At 46.7% G+C, this 15,109-nt stretch overlaps 1 protein-coding gene across 1 annotated transcript in view; it reads left to right on the top strand.

Moving 5' to 3' along the window:
• LOC142765553 (uncharacterized) overlaps positions 1-14,665 on the top strand; it is a 47,180-nt gene extending 32,515 nt beyond the window's left edge. The window contains exons 9-10 of the mRNA XM_075866707.1: positions 10,736-10,861; positions 14,465-14,665. Coding sequence (XP_075722822.1) covers positions 10,736-10,861; positions 14,465-14,665 — 327 coding nt within the window. The remainder of the gene's footprint in view (positions 1-10,735; positions 10,862-14,464) is intronic.
• Positions 14,666-15,109: the final 444 nt, after the last annotated feature.

The raw sequence follows: 15,109 nt of genomic DNA, 5'->3' as shown, positions 1-15,109 counted from the left end.
ACATGGCCAGCCCCATCGACTACCACTGCCACAAACGCTTTCCCATTGGCGTAGGAAGCCGCGTCAACAAATACGACCCCTCGTTCCTCGTTTGAGACTTCACGAAGTATAGTCCTGGCCCTCGCTACTCTTCTTCCGACGTTGTGTTCTGGATGCATGTTTCTCGGTATAGGAGATACCGTGATAGTCTCCCTGATGTTGTCAGGGATATCATTGTAATTGCGTCTGATTGCTATTGGGTGTTGGCCCAGCTCCTGCAGGATCATTCTCCCCGACCTTGTAGTAGATAACCTTGCAAACTGTGCTCTCTCTTGGGCTTCTGCTATTTCTTCGAGCGTGTTGTGTATGCCAAGCTCAAGCAGACGCTCGGTGCTGGTATGTATGGGTAGGCCCAGGACCTTCTTGATAACTTTCCTGAGGAGCACATTCAGTGTCTCGGACTCTGCTCTTGACCAGTTGTGCATTGCTGCCTCGTATGTGAAGTGACTTAGAACAAACGCATGCATCAACCTGATGAGGTTGTCTTCCTTGATCCCATTTCTTTTGCTGGCCACTCTGCGTATGAGGTGCACCGCACTGTCTGTTTTCCGAGTTAACTTGGCTATAGATTTGCTGTTGGCGCCGGTAGACTCTATCAGCATTCCCAGGACTTTGATGGAGTTGACCCTCTGGATGGCATCCCCTTGATTTGTACGGAGATGGATGTCTATCTGGTTTAACGGCTTCCATCCCCTGGGCTTCGGTCCCCGGCGTGCAGTCCGATAAAGCAAAAGTTCTGACTTACTCGAGGAGCACTTGAGCCCGGAAGGGTGAAGGTAGTCTTCTACGGTGTCAATCGCCTCTTGCAGAGCGCTCTCAATCTGCCCCTCGCTTCCACCTGTGCACCAGATGGTAATGTCATCTGCGTAGATGCTGTGCTTCAATCCTTCAATGCTCGATGACTTCTTTAACAGTCCAATCATGGCAATGTTGAACAGCATTGGTGAAATCACTGCCCCTTGTGGCGTGCCCCTTGCTTCTAGTTCGATTGCTGCGGTCTCGATATCTGCAATCTTCATCACGGCCTTCCGATCTGTAAGAAAGGAGCATACGTAGTCATAGAAGGCTTTCCCTAGACCAAGCTTGGAAATTGCTTCTAGTATGAATGAGTGGTGGATGTTGTCAAACGCTTTTTCTAGATCTAGGCACAGAATGGCTCTCACGTCTCTGGTTTCATTGTCAATGACCTGGTGTTTGATAAGCTTCAATGCATCTTGTGTGGATAGCTCTGCCCTGAATCCAACCATATTGTGTGTATATATGTTGTTATCTTCCAAGTACTTGTTTATCCTGTGCAGTATGGCATGTTCTGCGACCTTGCCGATACATGATGTCAAGGATATTGGCCTCATGTTGTCCAAGTTAGGGGGCTTTCCTGGCTTAGGAATAAGGATCGTGCTGGCCAGCTTCCACTGCTCTGGCACTCTGCCTTCTTTCCATGCTGAATTGATCATATCCCTCAGGGTTTCAATTGAATCGTCATCAAGGTTACGCAGGGCCTTGTTTGATATACCGTCCGGGCCAGGGGCCGACCTGCTGTTGAGATCATGCAAGGCTCTTCTGATCTCCTCGATGTTAAAGTCGCTCTCAAGACCTGGATTTGGCGTGCCCTGGTACTGTCTACTTGGTGGTGCCAATCCTCTTTTGATTGGGAGGTACTTATGCACGAGCTGCTGGACAACTTGCTGTTCTGTAGTGCGCCCTGTCTCTTTATGCAAAATTCGAGCGATAACATGCTTTTGATTTGTGTTGGTGGTGTTTTCGTTGAGGAGATGCTTTAACATATTCCATGTCTTGCCATTGCGCATCTGACCATCGACGGAGTTGCAGATTTCGTCCCATTGCTGCCTCGATAGTGCGCGACAATGTTCCTCGACTGATCTGTTTACCTCAGCTATCTTCTTCCTCAGTCTTCGGTTCAGGCGCCGACCCTTCCAATGGTTCAGTAGTGCTTGCTTTGCCTCAAGAAGATGAGCAAGCCGGCTATCCATTCTTTCGACCGGAAGATCTGTGGTAATGGTGGAGGAGACGGATTTGATGTCATCTTTAATCTGTTTGACCCACTGCTCCAAGCCTTGTCTGTGGACATCTTGTTCCCTTTCCATCCTTATCTTCCTGAACTTATCCCAGTCTGTGAAGTGGAATTCTCTCTGCTTTTTACGCTCCACGGAGAAGGTAGTGGCAAGAATGCAGTGGTCACTCCCTAGGTCTACAGCAAGGTTCATCCACTGGGCCTTCTTGATGTTCCTTACAAATGTAAAGTCCGGGGTGGAATCCCTGCAGAAAGATGTACCAAGCCTTGTTGGTAGGCTGGGGTCTGTGATTAGGGTGAGATCAAGTTCACTGGCACTTTGCCAAAGTCGATTTCCTTTCCCAGTGTTGTACTTGTAACCCCATGTATGATGAGGGGCGTTGAAATCACCTGCTATGACGAGTGGACATTCCCCGGCGATATTAACAGCTTTATTCAGAACCGTCTTGAACCCTTGCTTTTGTTCCTTTGGACTGCTGTATATATTAAGAATGAAAATGCTCTGACGGTTGCTGGTACCCGGCATGATCTCTACCAAGACGTGTTCCAATCGGCCTGCTTCTATCTTGAGGTCATGGGTTACGTGCGTTAGTTTGTTGCATACGAAGGTGCAGACTCCCCTACCTTCAGTATCCCCTATTACGGGCCGGAATCCAGGCAACGTTGCTTGCGGTGAAAGGGTTTCTTGTAATAATATAATATGAGGCTTTTCTTGGCTGCTCCTGATATACTGCTGCAGGGTTGCCTTTTTTTTAAGGTAACCTCTACAGTTCCATTGCCAGATACGAAATGCTTCACGTAGCGCTGCCATCATGGTTATTACATGGGCGGCCAGAGCCTGATGCTGCACCTGTCGACAGGTTTGTTACCACTAGTATTGGTGGCCGAAGGGGTGAGCTTGGTGCATGAGGAGGCTTTGCTGTGTTGTGCAGATATGCTTCGACCTTTGTAATGCGCAAGGTCATATACTCTTCCAGTGCCGCCACGCTTGATTGTAGCCTACCCATCTGCTCGCTAAGATTGGCTACTACTTTGCTGAGCGTGTCAAACACCTCTTTCATATCTGACATGGTCGTTTGGTTGGCTTCCACGTGTTCTGCCATGACTGCCCTCTTTTTCGCGGTTCTCGAGTCCCCCACGTTTTCAGCCACAGGGACATCAACTGGCTGAGGCATTGGCTGTGAAGATTGCGCGCTGGTTAGCTTAGTGAGAAGAATTTTTATTTCCTTTAACTCAGCTGATAGCCTCTCATTCGATTTTGTAAGTCTCACGTTTTCTTGCTCTAGCTGTGAAATTCTATCATGCTCTGGCAGCTTACCTGTCATCACCTCTGCCCCGCCGTTGCGCACTCGCTCAGCCCAGCTGCCTTTCGAAGTAACTGCAGGCGTCCTCCCCGGGTGTGAAGCCGTGATCTCGAACTGAACGCCAGGTAGCTGGCCATTCGGGTGCCGCCCAGGCTGATCCCGACCCTGATGGTGACCTTGAGATCTCGAGCGACCCCGTGATAGGGAGCGGGCCTAGGGTCTAGAACCTCTTCTGGAACGCGACCTCCCCCTGGATTGGGGCCGCCTTTCTTGTTCTTGTGTAGTCTGGATGCTCTGGGTCCCGTAGGCTGGCATAAGCTGCTTGTCATTGATGTCTGGACTCGATGTGATGGATGCGTCCCGGGCTTCTGCGGCTGCTCGCGATCTTTCCCAACGTCTGCGTCTGACGACGTATGGCACTAAGAACCTGTTCTTGCACTCCTTGTCTGCCGTGGGATGGTGACCGTCGCACAGCCTGCATCTTGGATTGCACTGGTGCAGGCTATCTGGGTTCTTGATCTCGCAGCCTCCGCAGATTGTTTCAGCTGGGTTCGGACAGACGTCAGACCGATGTCCCAGCTTTCCGCAGACGTAACAAATATCGATGTTCTTGCGGTAAAGGGAGCACTGCAAAAGTGAAGGTCCATATCTCACGAATCTGGGCACCTTGTGTCCTTCGAACGCTATGATGATTGTCCCGGTGTCCTTGATTCTCTTGGCCTGCAGCGCGAGCGGGTTGTTCGCGTTCACAATCTTTCGGGTCAAAATGTCCTGAGTATCGCTTACGGGGATCCCGCGAATTACTCCTTTACAAGTGTCGTGGGGTGCCGCGGCGTACGCGCTAACCTCGAAAACTTTGCCTCCAATGTCAATTTGCTTGACCTTGAGGTATCTTGAAGCTCTGTCTTGGTCCGGAGTGCTTGCCACCATAATGTTCTGCTGCAAGTTGGGACAGATGATGTCCTGCATGGCCTCTTCCTCTTTGACGCCGGCCGCCAGTACTATCGCATCTGCCACGGCTCCAGTGCCAATTCTCGAGATATTTAATCCTCCACGTGGTCGTAGCACAATTTTGCTGAAGTCCTTAGGTAGTGGCGGCATGCGTCCAGCTCGCACGATTGTATGCTTGGTGTCATACCTACTACGACTGGCTCGAGCGTCTCCCGCAACGCTGGCCTCGGTCGAACCCTTGGCAGCAGGAACGCTAACCGCGGCTTGCTTATTCCTTGAGCGTCTCGTTTCGGCTTCCTTCCAACCCATTTCTTCCGTGCAATCCTCTGGAGAGATGTCCTCTCCATCTACTTGGTATTCCATTCTCCGTTGCAGATACTGGAACGCGCAGAGCGTTGAGTCGCGTTGGCGCCGGGCCGGCGCATCGGCGACAATCGCCTCCTTGGTTAGGCCTAAATCCCCCGGTGGCGTTGCCGTGTAAAAATGTCCCAAAAAACGGTTTAAAAGTCCACTCACCGGCACAAAGGTGGTATCTGCTGATTTCTTGAGAACTTAGGCACACGATGAGAGTAAAAACTCGGCGACAAATTCGTGAATACCACAGGAAAGCATTCTTGAAAGCAGGAGCCGATCTTCGCGCGTCCGCACTGGTCGGTACCTCAGATAGATGCAATACTCAACGCGATAGCCCACCATTTCCGTGCAGACGCGCTCAGTGGTGACGCTCTTGATGGGAACGCATGCTGTCCGAGTAAACTCGGCGGTGCTAAGAATCTGAAGTATGACTGCTATGACGCTCTATCTTTTGTGAATGTATCACAAACGCTATTTTGTTTGTCCTCTTTCGCGAGCACGCGCTCCACAAACCAACGCTACCGGCGTACCCTTTCAGCATAACAGGCACGGCCGCTCGATGAACACACGGCGCAGCTCTGTCCGAGCCGCCCAAGCGTCTGGCACATCCAGGCCCGCGTGCTTTCGCGTTCGTAGTTTACTGGTGGACACTGTAGAGGCTCTGCTCTGGTTGCTGGGAGAGGATGTAGAGGTGAAGGGGTGCGGTTGGCACTACTTTAGTTTTAGGGGCGAAGCTCCTTATGGCGTGGCTTGTGCGTCCCTCGTAGTACGTAACTACCAGTAGCACATACCCGAAATAGGTATAACATTTGACCACCAAGGTGATTCCGGTGAAAGATTTCTTCTGTGCGTTGTTTAACAATAAAAAATAGTGCTTAATGTACATGCCAATGGCTGCTAATGGGAAATGAGAGACGGGAGCATTCGGCTTTTAGTCAGCGCGCACGCTGCGATCCCCATTAGCAGTCATTGGCATGTACATTGTGCACTATCGGACAAGAAAGGGTTGCTACATTATACTCGCTGGGTGTAATTTCCTTAGCTTTAGAAAGGTTTAGTGAGCGTTGAGCCGCAGGGCCATGAATACAATGAACTAGTATATACCATGAATGAATTCGAGGTGGTCAAAGGGGGGAAGCAGATACGAAGCACAAGCCGTAAAAAAGTGTGCGTGTGCCACCTCTCGTTTAGTCCTTGGAATGTCCACTGAATGGCGGTGCTTCTATATGGGGAATCTATGATAAAAAGATGCGAGGTGGTGGGACTTGGAGTATTGAATAGACGGACGAACGGACACACAGACAGATGCATGGATGGACGCATGAACGGACGCAGGGGCGGATGCATGAACTAACACAGGGACGGGCGCACAAACAGACGCATGGACGGTCACACAGACGGACGCATGGACAAAAGATTGCTTCGCCCCACTCTCCATCATTCACTCCGTGGATATGCTGCCAATTTCTTAAGGGACTTTAATGAATTTGGGTCCAAGCCTTGAAGGGACGCTAAAGTTGGCCCCAATGACATTATAATTATTTGTCGGAGTCGTTAGAGCATTTACAATTCAATTTTGGCATTACAAGACACAAGGCTACAAGCTACACTAAAATAGTCACAAGCAATAACTTCGCTGTCAAGGCGTGTATCTCAAGTCGCGTGATCAACTGCGTCTTGCGACCAAAAAACGACTCAAAGTGGGCAGTGCTCAAATGTGCGAGCGACAAATACCCGTCGCGTGAAAGAATTCATATCTGCTCACATTGAGTGCGTAACAAGCTTAAGTCCTGCTCCTGCGCATCTCAATGATATGCGGCTTGCGGCTGCAGTCACGCGGCTGAAAAATGAGGCAGCGAGTGACTAAGCCAAGCGTAGTCGCTTTGCAGCCAACGCAGCATTTCGCAACCATTTGCCGCCAGTCGCTTCTCAGCTAACTTGGTCGCGCGACCGGCGGTTGTAGAGAGTTTGAACGAGTCTTCAGGAATACATCACCTTGATTGTGACGGACGATATTTATTGAAATTTTTGCTTCCATTGGAGTAGTTCATAGTTAGGTTAGCATATTAGCTTAGATGCTCCACATAACTCTTATGATGGACCAAAGTAAAACTCTACTGGGCCTAATTGACGTGCCATTATTATCTTGTTACAAAACCGAATATCATATGAAACATTTTCACCTATCTTGACAAATATCAGCCATTTCCTGGCTGTTGCTTTCTTTACTAGACCGTGATTGGTGCCAGTAATGATATTCATGTCTTATTTTATTGAATAATTTGTATCAAAGTGAATTTAGGAAAACGCGTAAATGTTCTTGTGAAGAGGTATTTAGCATTGTTCGCTAAAAATTTGCCAAAAAATTTAAAGGCCTCGTAGAGTATGAGAGACTGGTTGCATTTAGTTCGAACACTGTATAAGAAGAATTCTATAAGGATACTGTAATTAGCGCTGAATAAATGGTGAATTCTCATATATTCACACTACCACCACAACGTCGTGGCAAGGTGTGTAATCATTTACTGTGAAGTCACAATCGCCGTGCATTGTGCAATGTATGTAGAAAAAATTTAGGCACATAATTTTCATCTGATTACAGCGCGCCAATTTTAAAGCAATTGTTGCGTATCTCGAAAGAAGGCTCACACGGTCTTTAATGTCTGTCGCTTGTGTACCGCAGCATGTATATTACGATCAGGAAAGAAAAGATCTATGCGAGCAGCGTATGTATAGGCAGGCAAGTGAAGCTGAGGGTTTTTACACGCTCAAAAGGAAGGCCTATTGGCGAAAATATATCGGATTTCTTAGTAAATATTGACAAAGTGTCTATGATTACTCGCACGTTCTCATCTTTCTTGTTCACAAAAAAAAAACAAAAAAAAACGTTCGACGGAGTGCAGCCGAATTTTTTTCAGAAGTCAGTGGCAGACTCTGTAGACGAGCGCTTGCTAAAAACAGTTCACAGGGTCTCATATCCACTCACGTAACACGGCTAGAAAACGGGAAAAAAATGTTTTTCTCAGTCGATTGTATTGATCCCCCTGCCCCTTGCATCTTCCTGAACATGAACCCGCCACAGTGTACACAGTGTACTAGTGGCTTAGATACTCGGCTGCTGACCCTCAGGTCGCGGTTTCGAATTCCGGCTGCGGTGGTTGCATATCAGATGAAGGCGGAAATGCGGTAGGCCCGTGTGCTCAGATTTTTGTCCACGTTAAGGAACCCCAAGTGGTCTAAATTACAAGAGTTCTCCACTATAGCGTCTCTCATAAACATATATAGTGGTCTTGGGATGTTAAACGCCACGTATCTATCAATCAAAGCTTCCTCAACGTGGCGTGGTTCCACGCCACCTATGGCTTCAGAGGTTTTGCAGGCTTTCTGCACTTTCTCCGAGTTCACAGTTGGCCTACATAATAACACCAGTACTTCGTTAGGACGTTATCGTGTAACGTCGGCATGACGTCGTGAAGATGTAATGCAGCTTGGTTATGTCTGACGTCATAGAACGTATTGGAATACCGTCATTGCAATTTATAGCATCACTCGCATTGATGCTGACAGCAGCCATAAAGCCTTTAGGGCTTTATGGGTCATCTAAGATTTTCTTGTTCAATACGCCGTGAGCAAGGCTCAGGACAATGTACACGAAACAGAAGGAAGGCAGCGGTTATGTGTAACCTTTTCAGCTACTATGTTTCGTCTTATTTACATTGCAAATAGTTATAGTTCTAATAACAGTCCTTGTACTTTCTCTGGCATTAATGTCTCTTAGTTCTCAATAATGGTTGTCTAACGAAGAAAATGCCCACCCTTAAGTTTACACTTTCCTTCATTTATAGCGAGCGTTTCATTTTCGCAGACTTGATGCAATAAGGTGTTATGCGAGGGATTATCGGTTAGCTGCCACCTCGTAATGAGATAATGTACTGCGCGACGCCAACAAGGCAAAAAAAAATGTTCCACATACGCCGCCATGTCAACAGGTGGCGCTGACGAACACTCCCACGTATAAATGCACATTGCATTCTATAAAGTGAAGCGGGGAATAACCGCCATCGTAGCTTGCTGGTTGAACACGTTATTTGAAGGCCACAGGTTGGATACTCCTGGTGGCTAGTTATATTTTCATCCACTGTTAAAAACGATGGTCTTTCTTGGGGACCTTAAACGCAAAATTTTTGGTCTGTGTGTCTGTCTCTCTGTCTGTACAATTGTCTGTTTGTCCACTCTTAACAAGATCGGGTACTTGAAACGGCCAACCCCATCCGCAGTGCCCACCTATGTTGCTCAAGGTTGAGTGTTCATGCTCGTGCAATTGTCAATTAAAAAGCAATTAATGCGCATGTCTGGGGCACCATAATAACACGTACATACTCTGCATGTGCGTCTCTTACTAGAAAAGTCATACATAAGTAATCTTAAGTACCATAGCGCTTATCACGCGGCGCTGACCATGCAACGCTTGCACGGAAAGGCGAGTGTTTCCAACGCATTCCTAAAACGAAACGATGGTGGCACCTACCTGTCTCCTTGCGTTCTACGCCTTATCACCTCTGAGATTGGAGCGAACACCCGTCTCAGAGCCACGCGCTTTGTTTTTTTAAGACAACTGCGAGATGGCGCTTATGTCTCGCGTGTGACGTGACTTGATGCGCTCGTTCGCCTCCGCTGCACGCTCGACGCACTCTAACGCAGCGCCTCCAGAATGTCATTCACCGATTTTCTTGCGCAGAACATCAAATAAATGTCTTGTTTACTCTCTCCACACGCAAGACTATCGTCTTTTGACGGCATTTGCAGACTACATGCACATACGGGGCCAACTTTTTCTTCTCATTTACATTGCAGTTACTTCTAATAACATCACCTATATTTCCCCTAACATCATTGTCTGTTAATTCTCATTAACGTTGTGTCTTAAAAAAAAGAGCCCTTGAACTTACACTTACCTTCATCCACCCAGAACGGCACGCAGCCAAGGAAAAATGGCTACGCGTGTGAACGTGAGGGTTGTGGTTTCCGCGTGAAACAAACTTAGCAAGATGAGCGGGTTGACCGAAACCAACCATAAATAAGTCTGTTATCAGGCACTCCGAAAAAGAAAATTCTTAATTAATCTTAAAAACAATGGTATAAAAGCTGCCATTGTCTTATGGTCTGAAGGCCTGGAGGGAAGGCCTGGAAGTCAGAAGGCGTGCAGCATACTTTAAACGTGAGCAATAACCGTTACAGCCACTTTTTCTCTTTCCTATAAACGATGCGGCTACTCTTTATTGCTTGTTTTCTGTTCAGTTTCTACTAAATATATCGATAGTAATCTGTAGGAAACCACTGAAGCACGGGCTAGCTGTCACAGTTTTGCAGACTCTGTTGTCACTCTGTCCTTTCATTTGAGTAGTAAGAACATGTTTGACAGCTGGAACGAGTAGGGCGGCACTGTGCTATAAACAGTGGGCTGTTTCCAAAGAAAAAAACATTAAACTGATTTCACTGCGTTGTCACCGTGTTCCTTTGCATTCGTACGCTTACGCTAAGTGTGTTTTCTGAGTAAAAACATTAAATTCCACAGAACTTTCTGAACTTTCACTTGTTATGGTACTTTTGTACGCCTCTTAGCTGCGTACCTCGACAAGCCTTGATAGTGCTTAATGCTATGGAGCATTTTGTCAGGAAAGTTAAATCGCCAGCACAGATTTCTCTAACCTGTTACAAACAAGTTCCGGGTTCTTACTTGATGTCCTCTGACGTGCACCTAAAGACACGCACATGGTTGTACCTGCATTTTAGTTATCTTCAAAAGCAGCCGCTTTTGCAGGAGATCGAACCCACGCATTCGAGCTTAACAGTGTGACATCTTGCCCACTACACTAGCCTGACGCCTATAGTAAGTTTAATACAAACGCGTTCCTAAAGACCTTGATTGTCTCATATACTAGTGCACAAAGGCAGTAGGTATTTGATTATGCAACTGTATGCGTGACATGGTCACAACGGCTGTCGTGGTACAGAGAAAGCTTTCCTCTTACTGTTGTTTCCATTGTCACCGCAGTTATGCGCGATGCCTCCAGCCTATCTGCAGTGCCATCATCACTCAGCCATGACGAGGCATTACGCAGACAATAATAACGTGGAGGCGGACGTATTCTTCGAAGTCGAAGCAACGTTCAGTTCTAAGGTAGGTGAAACACTCATGTGCCTTTTTTTCGAGCTCTGGTGCTGAAGAAGGAACCATATCAGTTTGTTCCACCAGTAATGTGACCAAAGGTCGACGAACTCACTCAAGAAGTCGACTCACTCGGACTAACTAAGGAAGGTTGAGGAAGGAACAAAGGGAGACACGTTGCACTGTGCACATTTAAACATTGGATTTCTAGTGACATAGGTGACTACCAGGAACCCACCTATTCGTGTAATGGGGAGAAATCTACCCTAGCCTGACGCTTGCTATTCTGGGCACTCACAACTTGAGAAGTTGACTTCGCTTTACTACTTTTTTTCGTCTCTCCCTATCTGATGCTCCCCAGCGGCGCTGAGCCGTAGTCTTATGGACATAGGTTCGCAAAGTCATACATGACTCGACCTACTTGGACACATTCATACAAAGATCACGCAATGCGTCCGGGTCTAAATCCGGGTGAGTAGTATTTTCGTGAGTCTGAGTCCGAATGACTCCGGTTGAATCACATTTTTGTTAATGTGAGTCCGAGCGAATTTGGCTCAGGAAAATTTTGGTAAGAAAGTCCAAGTAAGCCGAAAGCGCAATATATATTTTTTGAGAGTCTGAGCAAGCTCCACTTTTTTGCTTACCGAAGGTAATCTTCAACATCACTGCCTTACCTGGATTGACGATTACACTAAAGTTCTCACAGGTATTCTAAAGCAGCGTTGTTCATAAACCATTTCAGTATTTATTGACCAGAGATGCGTATTACTTAGGAGGGGGCCTTGACCTCCCCCCTCCCTTCAACAGCCTCTTCCAGGGAATTTCTTGACAAATATGTCTTATGCTGTCATCCCTTGGAAGAAAGATAACCTTACTGGTTCGCAAGCATAAAGAACTCCTTTTCATAGACACTATGTAAAACGGCGCCAAGAAAAGCATCGATTACGCGAGATATTGATCTTTAAGAGCAATGCCACCAGTATTGAAGCTAACTCTAGGCTTACAGACTCCTGAGTTCACTCACTCGACCTGTGGAAGGAACTTTTCTTGAGTGTGAGTCCGAATGAGTCCCGCTCAAAAAACATTTAGTGAATTTCAGTCCAAGTGAGTCCAAAGCTCAAAGTATGTTTTATTAGTGAGTCTGAGTGAGCTCCACAACTTTTTTCGACTTATGACTACGAGAGACTTGTATATACTGCATCGTTGCCGTACATGTTTATACAATCACCTATTTTTACCATCCATGTCTCTATGCAGACCAGCACCGTTTGAAAACTAAACTCTTTGCTGAATAATCTTTCGGGCAGGTCAGCCTCGCTTTGCCACAATTCTCCCGCATCATCCGGCACGTGAGTAGTTCCGATAGTATTAAATCCCGCTAACCTCAGAAGTGCGAGAAAAGCTTGATCGTTTCGTCCAAAGGTCGAAAGCAGCGACAGTGATGTAGCAAATCAGCTTATCGGCAGGGCACATGTGTACTCTACGCGGATGCGGCCGGTCAGCGCGAAAAGGGACGTGATGTAACTGCCGCTGCGCAGAGCAACAGCGTCCTTCCAACTTCTGGCAATTTTGCAGAGCAAGCGCGACGAGGAGGGACGCCCCGGGCATGGCGGGCATCAAACATGTCGGTTAAGCAGAGGTGATGATAGACTATTTACCTAAAAACACTTTTGTCTCGCATGCTAATAAAACATTCATGAAATATAGCATTTTTCTGATATTTAACATCGGTGTGCACTGCAGAAACGCGGAAAGTAAATACAGAACGCTGATAACATAAGGTTATGATAAAATTAGCGAATTAATTAATGCTACAAATGGCTTCACTGGAAATATATGTCGGGTATGCTTGAGTAATGAACTGATTCTGAGAAATTTGTTCTGTAAAAGGTTAAAACCAGCATTGATTGACCGCCACTCACGATTCGCTTGTAGAATTGCTTGGGACAAGCAGATGCTAATTCCTGGATATCGCAGTGCAAGATGAGCTGATTAAGAGACAGATCTCAAGCTCTCTCTATGTACCATTTAGTCGGGCATATGTTCTTCTCAATGAAAACGAGAACTAAATGTGTACTAACCATAGCTGCACACCACCAGGACAGTGGTTACTCATTTGCGCTCAAATTAGTGGGTGCCATTGTGCCATAAGAAAACGTAACCACGTTTACACACGTGTAAACAAATACTTAAAAGTTCAAGGGGGCCTCCATGGGGGTTGTTATTTCTTTCGCTTCCCTCTGACATTCCAGAGTAGTTGTCTCATCATTTTTTATTTGGAAAACGTATAATATCCCACGTATTTCACTAATTGTTCATGCCCATGGAGCAAACAGCCGGGAATTTCACTAGGAAAACGCAGTGCGCATGTCGGGTCCCACCGGATCTGATGAGTGGACAGTGAAATGACTTATGCGGTGGAACGGACCCTTTCAGAGAGTGACTCTACACCTCGCGCGTACAGAGGCAACCCAGTCACAATGTATTTGCTTGGGCCGCTGGAACTCCAGTCTGTAAGTTTTCACAAGTGCGGGGCTGTTTAGGATGACACGCGGCGTAGTTTTCCAGAAAATGAAATTTGGGAACATTGGGTACCAGCATAACTAGGACATGGTATACCTTGCCTTGGGCATCAATATTAAACTAATAGCTGTTGTGGCGTCGCTGAAGCGTTCGCTTGAAACGTTGCGTCATCCGCTCTTAGTGCGAGCTGCCCACAATTCTGCGCTGACTGTGCGCGAAAAAAGTTCAACAGTCAACCCAATACGCCATTGGGGTGAGATACCACGTTATTTTTATATACTTGGCCGAAAAACATCAATCGAAACGGCTCCTCAGACGGTGCTAGATCAGCCAGCCCATTTTTGTATGCACGATGCGGCCCCGCGATGTTCTAAGACGATAGTCTTTCTTGGGGACCTTCGACGGGAAAATTTTGGTCTGTCTGTCTTTCTGTCTGTGCAATTGTCTGTTTTACCGCTCTTAACGGTACCCTAAAAGACAACAGACGATATCCCGATCGGCCGACTCCATCCGCAGCGCCCACCAATATTGCTCAAGATTCAGCGTTCATATTTGTGCGATTGTCAATTAAAAAGCAATTATTGCGCATATCTGAAGCACCATAAGATCACGCCAATATTCTGTATATGGTTTTTACTAGAAAAGGCATACATAAGTACTTTTAAGGACCGTAGCGTTTAACACGCCGCGCTGAGCATTCAACGCTTGCACGAAAGGACAAATGTTTCCAATGCTTTGCTAAGAAGGCATGGTATGGCACCTACCCATCACCTTGCGTTGTACACTTTATCACCTCCGAGACAGGTGTGCAGAGCGAGCGCACTTCGTTTTCTAAGATAACTGCCAGATAGCGCTCATGTCTCATGTGTGACGTGACTTGATGTGCTTGTTCGCCTCCGCTGCACGCTCGAGGCACTCTGGCAGCGCCTCCAGAATACCATTAACCATTTTTCTTGCACAAAACATCAAATAAAAGATTTGTTCACTCTCTCCAGACGCAAGACTATCATCTTTCGACGACATTTGCAGCGTAACATGCAGATACCGGGGCAATTTTTTTTATTTTCAATTGTTGGTTTTCGTCTTCCCCAGGTGTACCTCATAATGGCGCAGATGAAAACCGCGGGCTTATTACCTGCAGCGTTTATCGTCGAGCGCTACGACTTGGATACCCCGAGCGAGATTCGATTCTACGACGCCGACACAGGCCGAGATGTGGAGTGTGCGGCCACTCCGTTCGGCTTCACGAAGACAACGAAAGAAAAACTCGATGTTTTAATAAACACTCCGTGACAAGCATCAACCCAGTTTCTTGCAGAAACGCCGGCTGTAGCAGCTGCGATGACACCACGTGCCTCGCTTCTATGCGTCATTACACTCCTGTTTATCTAGTGCTGAATCAAGTAGATGCGTGATTGCGTACTTTACTGAAAATGCGTTGTGTGTTAGAAGTAAGCTACATCCACCGCAAGCTGTCACAGTGGAGCTCATTCTACGATGCCACGCTTCATTCCTACCTTTAATTGTCGCATGTCACTGACCATCGCTGTTTCCTGTAGCTAAAAAAAAACGTTGCGCTAATAAGTATTTGAATGAAGGTGCGATTTCCGGTATGAAATAAAAAACGGTATAGAGGGAGCAACGCGAAAAGCGGTAGATAAGAATAGAAAGAGAAAACAACTAAAGAGAGAAAGAAAGAAATGAATAACGAAGGTAAGATTATAGGAAAAAATTTTA

This window comes from Rhipicephalus microplus, chromosome 1 (assembly GCF_043290135.1).
Source record: "Rhipicephalus microplus isolate Deutch F79 chromosome 1, USDA_Rmic, whole genome shotgun sequence".
In the NCBI taxonomy this organism is placed as follows: domain Eukaryota; kingdom Metazoa; phylum Arthropoda; class Arachnida; order Ixodida; family Ixodidae; genus Rhipicephalus; species Rhipicephalus microplus.
The sequence above is the reverse complement of the archived record's forward strand: the minus strand, read 5'-3'. Positions and strand labels throughout refer to the sequence as shown.